The 21,381-nt window shown below is 35.1% G+C and overlaps 1 protein-coding gene across 1 annotated transcript in view; it reads left to right on the top strand.

The window, feature by feature from the left end:
* The window catches only part of MED8 (mediator complex subunit 8), a 44,136-nt gene extending 27,197 nt beyond the window's left edge, over positions 1-16,939 (top strand). Inside the window, exons 2-4 of the mRNA XM_089093868.1 lie at positions 7,651-7,896; positions 10,950-11,184; positions 16,703-16,939. Coding sequence (XP_088949994.1) covers positions 7,651-7,896; positions 10,950-11,184; positions 16,703-16,776 — 555 coding nt within the window. The 3' untranslated portion in view covers positions 16,777-16,939. The remainder of the gene's footprint in view (positions 1-7,650; positions 7,897-10,949; positions 11,185-16,702) is intronic.
* Positions 16,940-21,381: the final 4,442 nt, after the last annotated feature.

Here is a 21,381-nt window from a genome sequence, read left to right as displayed (position 1 = left end):
AGGATACCGTCTCTGCTTTAAATAAAAAAAAAAAATAATTAACTTATTGGCATCCCTGCTTTAAAAAAAAATCGAGGTATTATCATTTAAATATGATAGCACAATACCCCCCCCCTCTGGATACCACCTTGATAGGATGCCGTCTCTGCTTTAAGTAAAAAAAAATGAACTTTTTGGGATCCCTGCTTTCAATAAAAAAATTCAAGATATTATCATTTAAATGTAATACCTCCTTACCCCCCTCCCCTCTGTATACCACTTTGATAGGATACCATCTCAGCTTTCTTTAGAAAAATAATTTACTTGATAATTAACTAGGTCACTCTATGGTTCAAACAAACACGCAAAATAACGTTAAACAGCTTAGTGTTCCTTGAAAAAAAATTGAGGGTATGAGTAAAGGGGTACAACAAAAATGTCAAAATTATTCAGATATAGCTCAAATTATTGGAAAACTGAGTCATAGATTCGCCGTGGCATTCAATAAGATCCAAAGAATCTAATTACAAGGGGGCACACACAAAAGCCAAATTAGGCCAGTAGCCTATGAGAAATTGTAAAATACCCAAGACAATGAATAAGTCCTAATGGGGGGCCCTGGGTCTATCAAAATATTTCAATGGTTTCTCGGGGAATCTGATATCATTTTCTTCTGTCTCCACTTTAAATGAAAAAAATAATTATCTTTTTGGCATCCCTGCTTTCAGTAAAATAAAATGAAATGACATTATTTTAATATAAAAGCCCCCTATCCCCCCCCCCCTATAGACAATATTTTAAAACTTATATATGGATAGTATTTTTGGGGTAACTTTCGGTTTAGTCTTTAATACCCCAACCATGTACATAACTTAGTCTATAGCTAAATTTTGTCTCAATAGAGGTTTTTTTTTTGGGGGGGGGGGGTAGAAATGTTCCAGAAAGAAGATTGTATTTTCTATCAGGCATTCAACAATTGAGTATCAAAGATTAAGAAAATCTTATCTAAAAAGAGCAAAAAAAAAAAAAAAAATCTGCAAACTTACAATTCAGCTGTAGAAACAATCTGTCGACTGTCAATTTCAAAATCGAGCTGAAGGCTGAGGCTGCATAGCTGTAAATACGTTCTATAGTTCTATTAAACTTCATAATAAAACTTCTGACAACAAATGACGAAAGAAATAACAGTTGTGGAACTGCATTTAAAACTATTTGAACTTATTTCATAAAAACGATACTTTTTTTGTCAACATATGAAGAATTGTGTATATTGCAATATTTGTAATTGCATCTGTCTGGTTTTTCTGCAAAGTAACAAAAGAGACTAAAATTAATGAACAAAAGAGTAGTGAAGAATTATGGTATGCAAAGTATTTGGCAGGGAAAGTCACTGGTGATAAATCAATAGGGGTGGCACCGTGGTTGCGTGATTTTCGGGGATTCGGGAAACCAAACTTTTTTTTCAGGGTGACGCATAGATTTTCAGAAAGATACCCTAAAATTTAGGTATAGTGCAAACCCTGCTTGATTTCTAATATAGAAAATTGAAATACTAAACTTCAAGAAAAAGAAAAGCTCTGACTTTGCGGTTGACGCAATAAAGAATTGCCGCAAAATTAATTTAAAGTCGACCGAACGCCGCCGCCTCTGCCGTCGGTGGCGCGCCGACGGCGTTACGACACTTCGGCGGCGTTTGACCCGGCCTCTCGTCGGCGGCGCTGCGGTCGATCCACCGGCGCAGCGCCAGGGTCTAGTTCAACTGCAGTCTGGGATCTTTTTACGGTCTAGGAAAGTTGTTGATTAAGTGAATGAAATTTTACGGAGTAGATATTCTGCTCAAAAAAGTGCGTTAGAATTTTTTTAACTACCTATGTCTACCTCCATAACTTCTAATGCTTGAGCAATTATTAACTCTGTATGAAGGTGATATAAAAACAATAGAATTAAAAAAAAAAACTGTGGTAGAATTGGATTTGTCATTCAAAACTTTTCCCAAATATAATCTTACCGTAAAAAGTGCAGCCCCTTCCCTCTTTCCCTCTTAATGAGACAAAATTAAGCTATAGATTATATTCAAATTTGGGGAATAGTTGATTAAAACGGAAGCGACCTCAAACATGATTCATAAAAAATTGTATATTATAGCCAAAAGTAAAAATTCAGTTATTGTTTCGAAATTGTTTTCCTGTAAAGTTTTATATTATTTTCAAACTTAATTTTTACGTACAGTTGGTATTTATTTCTTACTCTTTTACCTGATATCTGTGTTTGAAAATTAATCAACAGTTTGTGGTAATGAACTGTAAGTAACTCGACCCAACAGGAACCAAAACTCTAAAAAGAGCAACTAAAAAACAAAAAAGAGCTGTTTTCGTTTTTAATATTTTTTTATTCCCCCCCCCCCCAGAAAATAACTCTGCTTTACCTTTCAAATCAAGATCACATTAACATTGTATTTCATGTAGGCCTAATGCTGTTAAAAGGAAGTGCAAGAATTTAATTTCTTCCTGTACTAAAAATTGATTGTAGTTTGAACTGATGTATTAACGCGACTAGAAATTAATACATCGTTTTGTATTAATTTTTAGTCGTGTGTTAATTTTTAATACATCTGTTTGAACAGCACTTTAGCTAAACTGCTTTAACCTTTTGCTTTGGTTACATTTGCCTGCTGACTTAGCTTGTTTTTTCGTTTTTAGAACGCATGTAACACTTAGAATGGGGAAATGCGAATTTAGAAGTGATAGATGGAAGGAGAAAGACTGCACAGGACATTTATATGGTGAATGGTGTTCCTCCGATCCAAAGAATAGGAATAGCTATTTCTTTTGTAGACCCTGTCAGAAGTCTGTTTCCTGCAGCAAAGGTTTTGATACACTGAAACTGCATGCCAAGGGTGATGAGCACAAAGCAAAAGTACTGACCAAACTGAATCCTAGTCAGCTATGGCTTGCAGCTGCCGTACCTGGGACACATCAGAATGCTAGTCAAAATAAAGGATATCAAAGACACTCGATATCAAAGACACTCGAGACACATATCAAAGACTTTTACTTGTTAGAATACAAGGAAACTACCAATTTTGCAAGTAGGAAAGCTTCAGATACGCATGAGGTATGTCTCACCTCAGCAAGGGCGAGTGGTGAGCAGACATCTTGAAACTTCGTTTATAGGACAGACAACAAGTGAAAATCTGAAAAAAGGCCTTCTTAAGGCAATGAACAATGCTGGTCTTCAACTAAACCGGATGATTACTCTTAGCAGTGATGGTCCATTTGTGAACAAGAAAGTTTTCAGACTGGTTAACGAGCAAAAGGAAGAAAAATCAGGGAAGAGACTTCTTGACGTTGAGACATGCAACCTCCATGTTGTGAATAATGCTTACCACAAGAGTCTACAGGTTGTGATGAAGTATCAGACTTGGTAATAGCACTTTACTGTTTTTTCCATGGCTGGCCATTAAGATGCGAAGATTTTGCGTTTGTTCAGAAGAGCGTGTCAGTACAGAGACATAAGTTTGTGAAACATGTACCAATACGGTGGCTCACTCTGGTAGATGCAGCTGAAAGTGTTATTGAGCAATGGCCAGCCATACGCACTTACTTTCTTGAATTTGTTCCCAAAAAACGAGCAGCATTAGCAAAGACCGGCCTGTACAAAAAGATCGTCTCATTGGTCAAGTCTGAACTGACTCTTGCAAAAGTGTACTTTGTGATATTTAGTGCATTACCCTTTCAGGAGTTTTCAGTTTATTTTCAGAAGGACCAGCCTTTAGTCCACAGCATGGTTAGCAAACTACGCCGCCTGGTCCATTGCATCCTGTCTCGTGTATTGAAACCAGATTACTTGGAAGGAGGTGTGGTTGATTCTACATTGTTAGACGACGCTGACCAAATGTCTTCTTAGTACTTGAAGATATTAAGTGCGGTGAAAAAACACGGAATGCGCTAGAAGGTGTTAACAGAAATGCCAGGACTGCATTCTTACTTGATGGTAGAAAGCACTATGTAGCCGCCGTGAAGAATCTTGCTGCGAAAATTTCGTCTGTTTCCAAAGATGATGTACTGTTTCATATGAAATTTCTCGCTCCTGCTTCTAGGAAAAACGCCGAAACTGTTGAAAGGGTTGTGGCCGTAGCACGGCAGTTGCCTATTTGCGTTGATATAGATAGGTGAGAGATGAATGGGCTCTGATGCGATTGGAAGAAGAACCTCGAGACCTTTGTGACAAGAGCATTGACACTTATTGGCTTCACCTCCTTACACGTAGCAAGGATAAAAGCTACCCAAATCTGACGAATGTTATATAGTCCAGTCTCATCATTTCGCATGGAAGTGCCAGTGTAGAAAGGTTTTTTTCTGAGTAAAAAAATACGCTTGATCAGCATCAAACGCTGATGCTAGAGAGAACCCTTAACGCTAAGTTGACCATTAAAGATGTCCTAAAACCATACTGCTGAAACGTAGAACTGTACCCAATATCCTCTGAAATGACATCTTACGTTAAGTCTGGGAGAATGGCTTACGAGAGGTACCTGGAAAGCTTAGCAGCTAGAAAATGCGAAGAGGAAAAAGAAGAAGAGAAAAAAACAGTGCGAAAAAGAAGAGCGTCTGGCGTTGACCAAGAGGTTTGACAAAGATAAGGAATCCATAGATGCTTTGGAAAAAAAATGAGGAAAAGAAAGCAGAGCTTTCCATTAATTTCTTACTCTCTTCTCGAAGAAGCTACTAGAAAGCTAGATAGGGCTGTCAACTCAAACGACCTGATTGGACTACAAGTTGCCAAAGCTATGCTAGATAATCTGAAAGTCTAGCGCGATAAAGATAAAAAGTTGAAAGCAGCCGTGGACAAAGTTGAGTCGACAGTTAATAATAATTTATTTTTAACCCACATCATATACAAAAATGATAATTGTGGAGTATAAAGAAAAAAGTACATAATACACTGCATACATGAGTACATAAAACTTCACAAGCGCAGAGTAATCAAGATACAGAAAAAAACCCAACTATTTATGACAAAAGACAGACCAAGACTTAATGGAGCATCATTTAATAATTTAAACCTTCATATTTGAAATGTTTGAATATAACCTGTTCATGAATATAACGAATTTAAATTATTATTGCGAAAAAAGAACAACAACTATAGCAAACGAGTAAGGCCCCTGTGGACTGGCAGATACATATATATATAGACTGGATTAGTTTCCCGGCAAGTTCCGTAAGACTGTAAACAGAGATGATATTCCGATTTCTATACCATGGAGACCCAATATCCGGAAGACCGTAAACAGACATGAGATTCCGATTTCTATACCTTGGAGGAAGATACAATAAAAAGCGGGAAAACCGAAATAATATGAATAAAGTGATCTGATGTCCTTTTGGTGAAAAATAGGGTAAATTCCAGACAGAAATAAAACCGAGTGATCTGTAAAAAATGAATAAAATTTAGCAAGGGACTTTATATTGTATCTACCCCGATTTGCAACAATTTTAGAATAACATAACTTAATTTTATTCTTGCAATCAGCAACAGCAAGCTTTTGGAAAGATGTTTTTGTTTTACTAACATTGACACTAAGCCACCAGAAAGAAGGAACCGATGGGACAGAAAAAGATTCGCAAACTAGAGGGGCATATTATTCCTATTAAATGAGAGATATTCACACTTTGAAAGATTAAGAGAAAGTCGAATGGTATGAAATTTAGATGCTATTGTTAGCAAAATTTAGATGCTATTGTGAACCTCATCTCAGATGTGTTAAAAAAATCCCCAAAAAGGGACATTAAGAATTACTGCCACGCCTATTGTTTTCAGTGTTCGTTTTATGTTTTTTTGATGTGTGTACCTTTGTGTTTGAAATATTTGCAAGTTGCATAAATGATACTGCATAAATTTTAATGGCGGCTTTGTCCAGGTGTAATGTTTAAATGTTTTAGTTGGCTGCTAATGACTGCTAAGTACTATCATTGAATGCGGTGTGGCTTTGATCTCATCTAACCAAAGGAAAACATCTGCTGAGTAATGGCTCAAGTTTAAAGTGGATGTATGGACTTTTTGTTTATTCTTTTACCAAATCCCCCACACCCGAATTTATATTATCGAATTTATTATTATCTTTAAGTGTCGCGGAGGGTGAGGAGGTGCAGCCACTTAGTTTATTAAGTTTTACGAGTAAGATCGAAAAAGAAGCTGTACGGCTATAAAATTTTATTTAAAAAAAAATATAAACGTGTAATTCACGTAATACTCGTACAGACACTGCCAACAATTCGCCACTAAACTACTACGTTAGGACTCGGCGCATCACTTTTCACACGATTTGATGCTCCAGAGACAAGTATGAGCTATTGAGAATACATGTGCAAGAAAAAAACAAAAAAAACAGTTGTACGTCGGTTGAAATTTGTTGAAACGCCAAAACTGCCCAAGTGGTCCTTAAGAAAATTTTTCAACATAAAGTTGAAACAAAATTTTTTTTGGTTGCAGAGTACTAAGTTAGTGTTATTCTGTTTTATAAGACTTGGTGTAGGAAAATCCGAATATTCGACCTGGGGGTTTGAAATCGTGAAAGGGGGAAGTAAATTGTGGGGGAAAAAACTACGGGTCCGGATATCTACTTTAAAGATGCCTGAAACTGTATCCCATACAGGTAACAGCAAACCAAGGTTTTTCAGTAGTTTAAAGACTTCGTCACTATTGGGCTTCTCGAGAAGCTGCTATGGTAAAAAGAATGGGACTGCACGAGCAGCTGTTATTGTAAAAAGAATGTAATATAACAGACTGCTAGAACAGCAGCGACAAGGCAGTCTATCTACTGCTTTTCTAAACAAGTTAGTCTGTATAGCGGTGTTTACCTTCTCCTATGAGCTTCCAAGGATTGTTGACTTATGGTTTCTGTCATGTTAAATGGAAGGTCACGACGGGTACTGTTCTTTGGTTTGCTAACCTGGTTACTGAAATGCCGTCCCGATCTGGCCCCTAATTGGTCCCTATTTCGGTCTTAAGAAGGTCCCTAATTTTGGACGTTGCTCACTGTACGACCCCTGCTATTAGATATTTGAGGAAAGTGAACCGAATGGGCCCCTCCAAAGTTTCTATGACCACCCCTTCCATACGAAATGGCTCTGGGGAAAAACATAAATAATACATTGAACCTCTATGGCTCTTTACTACAGGCAACGTTAGAGCGTTGTCTCTGATAGTTTATTTTGTAATAAAGTAACCCAAGTGACTATTGTAGTAGTGAATAAAGTAAATTAAGTCAAGTCGAACTGTAATGTTCCAGAACTGTGAAATTCTTTCTATTTAAACTTGGGGGTTTACTTCTGGCAAATAGTTCACCAACTGTTAATATCCATATCATCGCTCATTGTAGTAAAAGTGTCGCTGTTAACATCCTTACAAAATCTTGTTCTGTTCTTTGCGGTTTTTTACAGTAGAAGCAGTTTCGATCAAATGTTGTAAAGTAGCCATATCATTGCTCATTGTAGTATAAGCGCTACTATTAACGTACCTCACAAAATCCTGTTCTGTCCTTTGTGGTTTTGCGCAGCGGAAGCAGTTTCAACCGTCTGTGGTGAAATAGCCATATCGTTGCTCATCGTAGTAAAATTGTTGCTATTTTAGAATTTACGTTAAACTCAATGTTGGTTTCTTTTCCAGTTAAGTACGCTGCTCAAAGTTCTGAAAAATGAAAAGACCCCTCTGTTAAGAAACTATGTCACTCTTCCCTTGAAGCTAAGCCAAGAACCAGACGAGAGTCTTATGATCACTACTCAAGCGAGAGTAAAGACATTTTCTCATGACCTTGTACCAGACTTGCTGCGAACTAAGCCAGATTTAGATGTAGAGCAAAAGCAAAATCAGTTAGAAACTAGAGCCTCTAGCATACCTCATGATACTGCTCAGGTATTAATTAACCTTTCTTACTAAGTGGGTATCAACCACCCCCCGTTCTAGTAGTAGTTTTGAGTGCTGGGCATGAATGCTTCATCTTTTTCTTGTAGTAAATCTAAAAAAATCTTGGGTTTAATGTTACTGCTGCCAAGAGTGACAAGATCTCTTGAACTCCCTGTCTGAAATGGGGATATAAACTGTTGTTTGACTCTATCTTCCCAGAATATTGCAGTTGAAGGGAAGAAAGTATTAATGAAAATTCACTGCACATCAAACTAATGAAACTAGATTGATTATGTAAGATATTATTATGTATGAAGAAATTTTTTTTGGAATTTCGAAAAATTTCCTCGATGCTATAATGATAAAAGAAAAACTTTTTAACTTTTCTCAGTACAGGTACTCTAGCCATTGGACGGTTTAAGGAAACGGTGCCTCCATTAAACCCACTGACTGACCGTATCTCAAAGAGTAAGCTGTATGAAAAGTGTGGCTCAATACCGCTTTCTAGGGCTATAATGAGAGAAAGTTTGAGGGGGTTAGGGCACTTTCTGCAGATGAAGGATGATAGGTTGCCAAAGATTGACCTTTTTGCCCAACCATCTAGAACCAAAGGAAAGGCAAGTTGTCCCCGTTGAGGTGGGAGGATTTCTTAAGGAAAAATTTAAGGAAATGGAAACTTCTTGGGAGGGTGTAAATAGAGAGGGTTTGAACAGATTGGGATGGAGGGGAAAACTGCATAGCTTTGTTGACCTCAGGTGGCTTGGCGCTGCAGTGAGTTGTTAGCAGTAGTAGTAACTTACTTTCATGTGACAAATTATTCTCTAGTTATTTCATAATGATTCGAAAGCAATCCTTGCGGGTACGGTTGACCATTCCTCATGTTATAGAAAGCCTTCTTCTTTATTGGAAATAGACGGTACGTTTTCTTTATTTAATAGTGAAGGGGTCATCGATGTAAATATATATATATATATATATATATATATATATATATATATATATATATATATATATATATATATATATATATATATATATATATATTTAACATTAACAACAATTTATTGACAAAAATTAATGTGATTCACTCAAAACCAAACGGTTGACGTGGAATGAATCAGGTAAAAAAAAAAAAAATACATATAACATCTTTTAAATTCACTATAATAAGAAAGAAAGAAAAAAAAGAGAAAAAAAAGAAAGAAAAAAAAATTAATAATAATACTACGGGGACAACAGACACATAGCATATGCATGCTGTGGCGTCACAGACACAAACCAACAAACAATTATAACTTAATTCAAATGAAATCCTATTTCCTTCAAAACAAACAAAACTAGAATTCATACTTACTTAATAATTTTTCTTTCGATTTTCTTTGAAATCAGTAAAATTTTCTATCCTCTTCGCATCATTATCCAAATTATTCCATAAATTTATACCCTTTGTATTAAAAGAAAACGTGGACCTGGCAAACACCATAGAAGGAGTATAACAATCATTTTTACCCCTAGTATTTTGGTTATGTATATTCCATCGGCTGTAAAACCAACCGTTAAAACACTCCGGTATCTGGTTCACATTTTACCTATGCATAAACACTAATATATAAAAATGGTGAACACCCGCCGCCGGCAATATCCTAAGATCCCTATTACCTTTCTCGAACCGATTCTCTTTCTGATTTTCCTGATAATACTCTAATAGACTTATTTTGGATAATTCGCACAGTATAAACAATTGAAGAAATGGTACCCAAGCATACAGAAGAACAATAAAAAATATAGGGATGGATTAGCGAAAAATAGAGAAGCCTAAGTATACTAGTTGGAAACATATATTTAAGTTTTTGAATCATCCCAAAATTACGCGATAAAATCCGGGATAAAGTTTCAATATGGGGTCGGAAGCTGAGAGCCATCTATAACAATACCAAGATACTTTACTGCCTTTTGAGGAGCAATCATACCATCGTCATATGCTATATGCTGTAACCATGGATAATAATTCGATGCCCTCGAAAATATGAGAAAATTACTCTTAGTGGGGTTCACCTTTAGCTGATTCACTCTCAGCCATCTTGAAACTTCCTTTAGCGATTCTCTTACACTCTCTAGGAGCAACCTCTCTGACTTTGCGATCCCCACTAAAGGAGTATCATCAGCAAACAGAGGCACGTTAGCTGCACTATCGTTTTTGACGATTTCACTCATTCAGAACGTAAAAACAAAAGAGCTGGATCCCTGATCCCATAAGTTTCACACATCATTAACCGAATATCATGACTGACCGTATCAAAAGCCTTTACAATATCTAAAAATACAGTTGCCACTTTATATCCATTATCTAACGCCATATTAATAATGCTAGTCAAATATATATTTGCTCGCTCAGTAGTACGATCTTGACGGAATCCAAATTGTATAGGAGTAAACATTCTCTGGTCTTCCAGGTACTGATAAATTCCGACCGAAAAGCATTTTTCTAGTATCCTACACATAATGGGTAAAATCAAAATTGATCTATAATTTTCAGCATCACCAGTATTCCCTCCTTTATGTATTGGTATAATTTTTGCTGATCTAAAACAACTCGGAAACACTCCCTCTTTTAGACACTGATTAATTAATGAAACAAAAGTTTGAGCGATCACTTCCCAAAATGTTTTTATTGCTCTTAATTGAAACAATATCAGAGCCAGAAGTCGAACCTTTCATACCATAAACTATTTTTTGAACCTCAGATTCCTGAACTTGGAGTAGATTTAAAAAGATATATATATATATATATGTGTATACTTATTTATGTTATATATATATATATATATATATATATATATATATATATATATATATATATATATATATATATATATATATATATATATATATATATATATATATATATATATATATATATATATATATATATATATATATATATATATATATATATATATATATATATATATATATATATATAGTAATGTTATAGCAGCATAGTAGCCCTGTTACCACGTCTTTAATCTTTCATATTTGATTATTTTTTGTTCATTTTTCAGAAACAAATTAACACATTGAATAAGATTGTTAACAATATCGTTGAGACTGTGGAGTCATCCAAAAATGAGTGGGACAGTGAAACTTCGTCAAGAACAAATGCCCCAACAACCCATTCTACCACCGATTTCCATTCACTTTTGAAAGCTGTATACTATGGAGCGGGTATCAAACCTGGGCAGCCTCCACCACCAGGTGCAAGGGCAGGTGGACCTCCATCACAGCAACCTTCCTCAGGTAGATTTTCCATGTTAAAATGGGTTAAAAAGCATCAACAGCGACAAACGAAAAATTCCTCACGCTCAGCCTAGCTTCCTTGTATAGAGGCATTGTAGAATTGACGCCGGCCTGGCTAGCCCTAAATCATTGAACCAATAGTAACTTGTTTAGGATACTATTTCAAGGTTAATTATCTAAGACCTTAGAATACTATGAACACCAAGTAAAACTATTTTAAGTGAGCAACCTGTGTCTCTTATATTTAGAATACACTTCATATATAGGCTTTCGAATAAAAAAGAATAGGATCCCTTACATTTTACGCCATCATGCAACCTGAGTGAAGTTTTTGAATATATTCTTCTTCCGTATTTTAGTTCTGGTATTGATTCTGGAGAGAACTAGCTTGGGTTTCGGTCTTGGGTGGGATGTAGTCATACTTGCCAGATTCTTTCTTCTCTTCTTTTGGATACTTCTCAAAATAACCAAATTATTCATCTTTTTGCTCTTGACATTTCTAAAGCTTTTGATTCGATTAACCATTTCGAGTTTTTACCCTCACTGTTTACAAAAGGAATTAATCTTTATTTCTTTTTTTTCTGAAGTATTGGTATTCTTCTTCTTTTCTTGAAGTCAAAGTTAATGGTTCGATTTTCAAAAAAAGAACACCACTTCGAAATGGTGTCAGACAAGGTGGTGTTTTGTCATCAAACACCACCAAACAAGGTGGTGTTCAAAATCAGCATTCCTCAAGTAACTAATAATATAACTCCGACATATTTTTTTGTGTTGTCTAATGTTTCGTATCTAGCATATGCGGATGACATTGTTGTTATTAGCAGAAGTAAAGATAGCCTCTCTAATTCTCTTAACTATATTTCTTAAGCTTCTGTGCAAATCGGTGTTTATTTAAATGTTGCAAAGTGTGAGTAGCTTACTTTCGGCTCTTCGTCTCCTTCACTTGTAACCCCCCCCCCTGGCATGCAAATCATTTTTTGTGGAGTCTTTTAAAGTGGTTGGGTATCAATATTACTAAGTACTTACGATCTTTTCGTTCTCGACTGATTTTTGACTCAAAGATGAAAATTCCGGTTGATTATTCGACAATTAATACAAACAGAGGTAAATATAATCGTAACGCTTTATGCAAATTATTTTATGCGTTTTTATGATCATTCGGTTCTATATCTTTCCGTGTTTTATCCTCTGTTAAATAAGAGTGATATTCTCTCTTTTCGTATGCAGTATTTCCGGTATTGTAATTTTTGTCTTTTTCTCCCTCTATAATACCGTATTGGGAATATCCTGTAAAAATCGGGATGGTTGATGTTTTTAGTAAAGCTCCCGTGCTAAGTAGTAAGCTTTCGAGTATTTAAAAAAATAAGCTTCCTCCGTTCCATTGTCTTGAAAGTATATATTTTTGATGGTTAGTGCTTTTCTAATTCTTCTTTTTTTATATGTTTTACTCTGCTATTTACATTTTTGTTATTAGTGGGTTATAAACAAAATAATACTATTAATATCTATTAAGCCAATCATTTATATTCAGCCCATGGGAAATGTTGATCAACCTGGGAGTCTCTGTTTCATTTTCCTAACATTTTTAGCCTAAATGTATGAGGCTTTTACATCTGATCAAGCAAGAAGTAACCAAAATAAAATTGTGATTATTGCAGAAGAAACCATGTTCTTGTTTGGTCCTAGTTTGAACCAATAAGTTCTTTTTATGCGATACAATAGCAATGGAACCCATTCATTTTTGTAATATTTTTTGCTCTGAACAGCAGGTAGTAATTTCTGAAAAAAAAAATGCAAGTTTATTTAGATTTCACTCGAGTAAGATTACATTTATACATCCAGGAAACTGTACATAAATTTAGACCGTACAATCACTCCTTATCTCAACCATTAGACAAAGCCGGACCGAGATGCAAGTACTCGGGAGAACATTTAAGCAATTAGAAACATAAGCGACATTAGATTTTTTCAAGGTTAGAAAAGTCACTCTTCAGCGCGAAACTTGGCTTCAACTTTGTAACACTAACTTTTAAAGAATCTAATTTTAAATTAATTTATTCTAATACATACATAGAAATCGGTAATTAGTAGTGTAATGTTATTATTAGATGTTTTTCGAAATTACTAGTTGGTTTCAAAGAGTCTCGAGTTTGTTTCCAAGGCATTTTGAGAAAGTTTCTGCCTAAACACGTGTTCCAGGGTAATATACACTGGACCGCTTATGGCAGATTAAATGGGAGGAGCCGTTTTTACGTGCCGATGATGTAGTAACAAAAATTACTGAGTTTGATTATGATGTATAATTTATATACAGTGATCTAGTATCACAACTACATTAACCATTAATGCGGCAAAGTATATGTGCTCATTTAAGGATGGAATATAGGATGAAGACTTATTGATAGAACACATCATTAGGATAAAAAGAAAATTTTACTACCTCCTCTAAAAAGCAATGTCCGTGGGGGGGGGGGGAAGTAGACAGAGGAAGCAAATAATCGAGACAAAAAAGAACAAGAAACTGTGTGTTATCGATACCACAAACACCACCACAATTAAGAATAAATATATACAACAAACGTTATTCCTTACCATCGGAAACTATAGGTCATCACATTTCCCCATAAAAACATATACATAAATAAAATTGATATTCAGTTAATACTTTAATAGTTTTTCTAAATAAATGAGGATTATTAATAGTCGTAACATGACTTTTTAAAACATTCCATTTGTTGGGTATTTTGTATACAAAAGCAGAAAAACACGAACCTAAGAAAATGTCTCCAGGTACATGGAAATCAACACCACTTCTTTGGCTCTTTTACCAAAAATTATTAAAACAACTAGGCTGAATGTTTTATTCTTTGGTATCTGTGTGAAGCTTATACAAGAATATACCGATAAAATATACTCAATAGCTTTGTAAAAGCAGGGGAGCCACCTACAAACATTAGTAAATACTTGGTGCATAGGTGTGAAAGTTCTAATTTTGAAACTTCGAATGAATGTGGAATAATGTTTAACTTCGTCTACATTAATTTGTCACTGATTTGTCATCCAATTTGGATACGCAGTTCAGAGCTCATTAATAAACTTCGTGTACCGGTCATACTATAGGTGTTGCTAAATTTATAGAAAAAAAAACACCCAAAGATTTCAAACCACGCTTAGACACAATTCCTTTTATAATAATTATATTTATTTATAGTCGTAGCTCTTATTCTTCACTTTTGTTACAAGTGCCCGTGTTCTTCTTTTCTTCTGTTTTTATTGAATTGTCTTTCGTCCTTGAAAGTATAGTGCTCTTTTTTCTCTTTTTTTCGTAGTGCCCTGTCATTTTTGTTGTATGAAGACGGGTCTCCAATAAACGATAATAATAATAATAAGTGTTGACGTTCGTTTATATAGAAACATGTGTACATTACGTGTCAAGCGCATACACGTTTATCCGTGGGTATAACTTCTGAAAAAGTTATGCCAATTTTGAAAAAGCTATGCTAGCTTTGCCTCTCACAGAGACTTTTTGTTCTGGATTTAGTCTAAGTAGCCATGGCTCTCAAGTTTTTCATCGCTTCCACCACAACAGGTGAATTGCAAGAAAGGGTGGGATGAAATAAAAAAAATACTGGAATTTCGTAAGCGTCGTGCATATGCACCTGAAATGACAAAAATAAAATATTAGGGATTCAAAATAAATAATTCTGTTCACTTAGAGTTTCAGATGCAAGAGAAAAAACGGTAGAATATGTCAAAAATAGATTTCACCTACGCTTTTTGCCGCAATCCTTAGGGGATGGAAACCTGCTTTTCATTATTCTTCCTCTTCAAAAACTATGCATAATGACTATCTTTATATACCCTTATCGTAAAACTTCGAACCGATACTTCGAATCTTCGAGTTGATATTACCGTGTTGGGAGTTAGTATCGTGGATTACTCACGTGGACTTTCTCACAACTCCATTTTTTTAAACAATAAAAAACATTAGCGTAAAGAGTGAGGCGTTGAGGAATCATATACGGAATAATTTCTGTTCGTTTTAAGTTTTAACGTCGCTCCTTACTTTCAGTTATAAATAACTTGTTTTTTATTTAATAAAAGTTAGAAGCAAGGCGAGAATAGCAGACAACATTCTTAGTTTAAAATTGAGATCAGATGTAGTTATGTATTATTGAGGGACTCTATCTCGTCCTCCTACATGAAGACACTAAACTGCCTTTAGCAATTCCTGAAATCATGCAATTTTTTTAAACATAATTAGACAACTTGATCCGTTCAATAATTTCAAAAATTGAAAGGTTTGATTTGATAACAAAGCCACAAAACTTATTTACAGTACTCTATTTAACCTAAATCAGCAATGTAAAATACACAGGCAGGAAAGGGGTTCAAACACAGAAGGGCTTTTTATGCTCCAATTATGCAAGTAATACCGCGTCGGCAGTTAGTACCGTGGATTGTTGAGCGTTAACATTCTTAATTAACGAATTCAACCGATTAAAGAACTCTGGTATTTTTTTTTTTTGCCTCACAGTCTCATCTGTCCCCGAAAAGGCCGTAAATGCTAAATAATTATCCTATTCTAATAAATGTGCATATATGCATAATAAATAATCCTATTCTTTGCTCTGGTGTATCTACTCTTGATAGCTACAGGAAATATTTATTACCTTTGTTTGTCTAATGGTACAATACAAGCGATAGTGGGAAATTATCTGTTGTATCTGTCTTTTTTTCTTAATTTTCGTTAGTGTTGCAGGCAATAAAACTTACCTTTTTAGCTAAAATGTTTTGCCTAAATATTAGATAGGCAAGTGATAGTATGACAGTAATCGATGTAGCTATTAACCATGTTGTTTTTAAATTAATAGTTATTTGACGAAAATGCGACTTTGGCTTGTGATTAGTCGTTTTAAAGTAAATCATTGATTCATTCTAAGCTCAAACTGATACTCAGCAGACTTGACCAATATGTTCCTTTGAAATAAACTCAACATATGTTACTTGTTTTTTTAGAGTTATAATGAAATGAAAATATTGAAAAATAGGCCAATTTTTTTTAAGATAGTGAAAAAAAAAACAAAATCCTTTATACCAATTATAAAATATTTTAGCTTCGCGTGTGTTTGCCTTTATCAGCGAAAAAACATAAGAAAAAGCATAAACAAACACAGACGCTGTACAAAAACAAAATAAAAAACGAAAGTCAAACTCACGTTTAAATATAAGTTCAATATGGTACTTCGATTGATATATTGCAATGCAGGAGGCAGGGTATGTATCAAAATCTAAAAGATAGTTAAAAAATATATAAATTACAATGCAAAAGTAGCTGAAAAATACAGACATTAAATTTTGCCCCGCCAGATGAAATGGCAGACCACTATATATGAATATTGTAATCAAAACCTGCAACACACCTTCTTTTCAGATTCTCTTTTTTTTTTCTTTCCTTTTTTTATTATTGAATTGATTTAGCAAATAAGTCTTTGACATTCGTTACTCTATGTTTCAGGTTCTATGGGTCCTGGAAAAGCACCTGGTGCTACAATCAAGACTAATATTAGATCTGGTGGATATGGACGATGATGAATATGCAGCATTTTACTCTTAAGATTTTTTCGTCATTTAATTATCTTTTGTTCTCCTTCATAGCGAAAAAATTCCATTTTAAAATAAATGTATGTATATCTTTAGCAATGAAATAAATTAGAACAAAAATATTCTGTTTTAAGCCTACTAGTAGCCTTCGAAACATAATTCGGTGAGAGGATGTATTGATTTGTCTGATTTTTACTAGATTGACACGAATTAAGTTGCCTCTTGAGGTTATCAGCAAGTAATCGTTTTTTCTACGTTTTTAAATTATGCTTTATTATTTGGTGACTTCTATTGTTAGTACTGAAGACTATTTGATTGCACACCTTGCTGTAATATCTGTTGCTTCTCCTTTGTTCCATTTCATTGGATGAAAAATTTTGTCGTCTAAACTTGATTTTTGTTCTCATGTTTTTTCGTTTTTCGTCTATAATTTTAAGGGTATTTACTCATGTTGTCAATAATATTTATAAATACAATATTATGGGCATACGATACGAGATCTTTGTCCGACTAGTAAAAACGTAACAAAAATGCATATGAATAAATTTTGGATGCGTTTTTTTGTTGTTTTTTCAATTCATTTGTCAATTCCATTTTGTCAATTGGGGTGCACTCGTGCTCTTTCACTTCAATTCAATAGTAGTAGTAGTAGCAGTAGTTATACTCTCAACCATGGTCTTAGTAGCAGTACTAATAGTGGCAGTCACAAAAAGTCACACTTGAAAGCAGTCACAGTCGCAAGTGGTTGCAGTCGCAATTAGATGTAATCTTAGTCGTAGTAAGAGTCGCAAACATTTGCAGTCGTAATTAGTTGCAGTTGTAAGTAGTCGCAGTCACAGTCAGTAGTAGTAGTTTGGTAGTAATAGCTCCAATACTGGCAGGAGCAGCAGTAGGAGTAGTTGTAGTAGTATTAGTAGAAGAGGTAGTAGTGATAGTAATAGCAGTAAGAGTAGCCCTGAAATAATCAACTTGATACCGTCAGCCGTTCCTGAGATATTGCTTACACGCCCTTTTAACGACCTACATGCACATGGTGTGTTTTGATGTAGTTCAACATCCCCTCAACATGCTCTGAAAGTTTCACTGGGCTTGAACTATCTGAATTTAGTCCAATAGTAGTAGTAGTAGTATTAGTATCAATCGCGGTCTTAGTAATAGTACTAATAGTGGCGATCACAAAAAGTCGCAGCTGAAAGTAGTCACAGTCACAAGTAGTTGCAGTCGCAATTACAAGAAGTCATAGGTAGTTACAGTCACAGGTAGTCGCTGTCCCAAGTTATTGCAGTCACCAGTAGTCGCAGTCGCAAGTAGATTTAGTCGCAAGTAGTTGAAGTCACAATTAGTCGTAGTAAGAGTCAGAAGTATTCGCAGTCATAATTATTTGCTGTCACATGTAGTCGCAGTCGTAAGTAGTAGGAGTAGTAGTAGTGGTAGTAATAATTCCATTAGTAGTAGAAGCAGCATTCGTTGTAGCAGTAGCATATTGCCAGAAGAGGTAGTAGTTGTAGTAATAGTAGTAGCCCTGAAAATTTCAACTTAATACTGTAAGCTGTTCCCGAGATAATGCTTATTCGACCTTTTGATAGACTACATGTGCATGGTGTATTTTGATATAGTTCGACATCACCCTCAGCATTCCTTGAAAGTTTCACTTCAATATTCTTAGCCATTCCAGAGGTGCTACAGACGCCCTTTTGAAAACCTGGATTTACATAGTTTCTTTATATTTAGTTCAATATCCAATGGCATTTTCAACTTAATACCCTTTACTGTTCGTGAGATATCGCAGATATGCCTGTTAACGACCTTGGATGCACACAGCGTCTTCTGATCTAGTTCAACGTCAGCAACAACTTTTCCTGAAAGTTCCAACGTAATACTTTGCTGTTCTTGGGATATTACACCGACAATCTTTTGACAATCTGGATACACATAATGCCTTTCGATTTTGTTCTATATTCTCCTCAACTATCCCTGAAAGTCTCATCTTAACCCCCTATTCTGTTTCTGAGATAATGCATCTATGCCATTTTGACAACCTGGTTGCACTTAAACTCTTTTAAGTTATTTCAGTAGCTAAGTTATAGCAGAAGAAGTGGTAGTAGTAGTATTAGTAGTATTATTTGTAGCCCTTACAGTTTCAACTTAATATTCTCAGCCATTCCTGAGATATTAAGGGTACGCCTTTTTGATAACTTACATGGTTATAGTGGCTTTTGATCTTGTTTTATATCCTTATAAGCTTTCCCTGATAGTTTCAACATAATATCCTTTTCCATTCCTGATATATTGTATATATGCCATTTTGACATTCTGGATGCCTTTAAACTCTTGTGATACAGTTTTATAGTAGTAGTTGCCCTGAAAATTTCAACTTAATACCGTCAGCCGTTCCTGAGATATTGCTATTACGCCCTTAACACATTGTTTGTTTTGATATTGTTCAACATTCCCCGCAAAAAACCAAAAAAGAGAAAAATCTCAGTGAAAAAAAAAACTAACTGAAAAAAAAAGTAACTCTGTCAGTTACTCTGGTGTTCTGACTGAAGTGACTCTATAATAGTATCTTTTCCCTACGTGGATCAGTTTGCGCCAATTGTATTTTTATATATTTTTTTTTGTGGTGGTTTTATTGGTTTTTTAATTTTAGCTTGTTTTTTTTTTATCTTGTTCTTCTTGTGTTTCTTTCGTGCTGAAGACGCCTTGTTTGGATATAGGCGAAATATCCGCGTTGTTTTGCATTTGTCGTTTCTTTTCTCTCCAACGGCCGCAGTCTCGTTTGTTTTTTTGTTTTTTTTTCACTGAGATTTTTCTCTTTGTTGGTTTTTTGTTATGGCTGGCCAGTCCGGCTTAAGATCTTTCAAACATCCCCCTCAGCATTCCCCGGAAGTTTCACCTCAACATCCTTAGCAATTCCAGAAGTATTGTAGATACGCCCTTTTGAAAACCTGGATTCGCATAGTTTCTTTTGATTTAGCTCAGTATCCCCTGACATTTTCAACTTAATGTCCTTTACTGTTCGTGAGATATCGCAAATATGCCCTGTTGACAACCTTGGATGCACATAGTGTCTTCCGATTTAGTTCAACGTTGGCAACAAGACGCCCTGAAAGTTTCAACGTAGTTCGAAAGTTCCTGAATTTTTGTAGCTGTTCTTGGGATATAACACAGATATCATTTTGACAATCTGGATAGGCATAATGCCTTTCGATTTAGGTCTAAATATCCCTCAACTATTCCTGAAAGTTTCAACTTAACCCCCTATTCTGTTTTGGATATATTGCATCTATGTCATTTTGACAACCTGAATACACTTAGACTCTGTTAATTTAGTTCAGTATCAGTTGTAGTAGTACCAGCAGTAGTAGTAATAGTGGAGGTAGTAGTAGTAGTAGCTCTTAAGAGTTTCTACTTAACACCCTCAGCCATTCCTGAGATACTGCTAGTACGCCCTTTGACAACCTGCATGCACATTGTGCTTTCTGATTTGGTTTCATATTTTTCCCTGAAAGTTTCAACGCAATACCTACCTTTTCTATTCCTGAGATATTGTATCTATGTCCTTTTGACATTCTGGATGCACTTAAACTCTTTTGACTTAGTTCAATAGTAGTAGTACTAGCAGTAGTAGTAATAGACCAGAAAAATCCCCTTAATACCCTCAGCTGTTCCTGAGATGTTGTTGATATGCCCTTTTGACAGCTTCCCTGCTCTTAGTATGTTTTGATTTAATTTAACATTCTTGAACAGATTTATCTTAATACCTTTAGCCTTACTTGAGATCCAGGGTCAAACCTGCCCCATTTCCACATAAAAAAAACCCAACGTGTATACAATGGTTAACTTGCATAACTTAGAGCCCTTGCCCCAAGAGCTGTATGAAGCATGTCCCTGTTATCTCTATGTTTTCTATGATCGTTTATTTTAATTTCTATTCGTTTTGGTTTTCATTTATTCTTTAATATTAATTTAGGGTCGTTTTGAGTTTAAATTATTATAGGGGATTTATTTTTGTTGGTCTTAAGTTTAATTTGGCTCTTTATTTTTCTTTGAAAAGCTTATTTTTCGGAAAGTCTTGTAATTCATTTATGTTGTTTTTTTTATTGCTAAAATTTAGTTTTTGGTTAATATAATGAATATTTCTCTAGCTTTTCATGTCTCCGGCGAAAGAAATAAAAGGCTCGATTCCCATTTCATAGTTCTAATTAGTAACTTTTAGTTTATTTCAACACCTTCCTCAACATTCCCTGAAAGTTTCACCTAAAGGACATTAGCCGTTCCTGGGAAATTTCAGATACGCCCTTCTTATAACCGAGATGCACATAGTATCTTTGGATTGAATATTCAGACCCTTAGTGGCTCCTAAGATATTGCAGATATGCTCTTTTGATAACCTGGATGAACATAATGTCTCTTGATTTTATTTAACCTCTCCCTCAGCATTCCATGAAGGTTCAAACACTGTTCAATATGATCTGAAATTCCTAACCTTCCCAGTGATAAATCCTGCATGTTAAAAATGGACGAATTTGATCTCTTGCAAGTCTTGCCCCGGGGGCTGTGGGGGCAGGACATCTCCTGTAGGCATAGCTG

The sequence above is a fragment of the Artemia sp. Qi Xiang Cuo genome, chromosome 9 (assembly GCF_049724085.1).
Source record: "Artemia sp. Qi Xiang Cuo chromosome 9, ASM4972408v1, whole genome shotgun sequence".
NCBI lineage: Eukaryota > Metazoa > Arthropoda > Branchiopoda > Anostraca > Artemiidae > Artemia > Artemia sp. Qi Xiang Cuo.
Note: the sequence above shows the minus strand (reverse complement) of the source record. Positions and strands in the feature narration are given on the sequence as shown.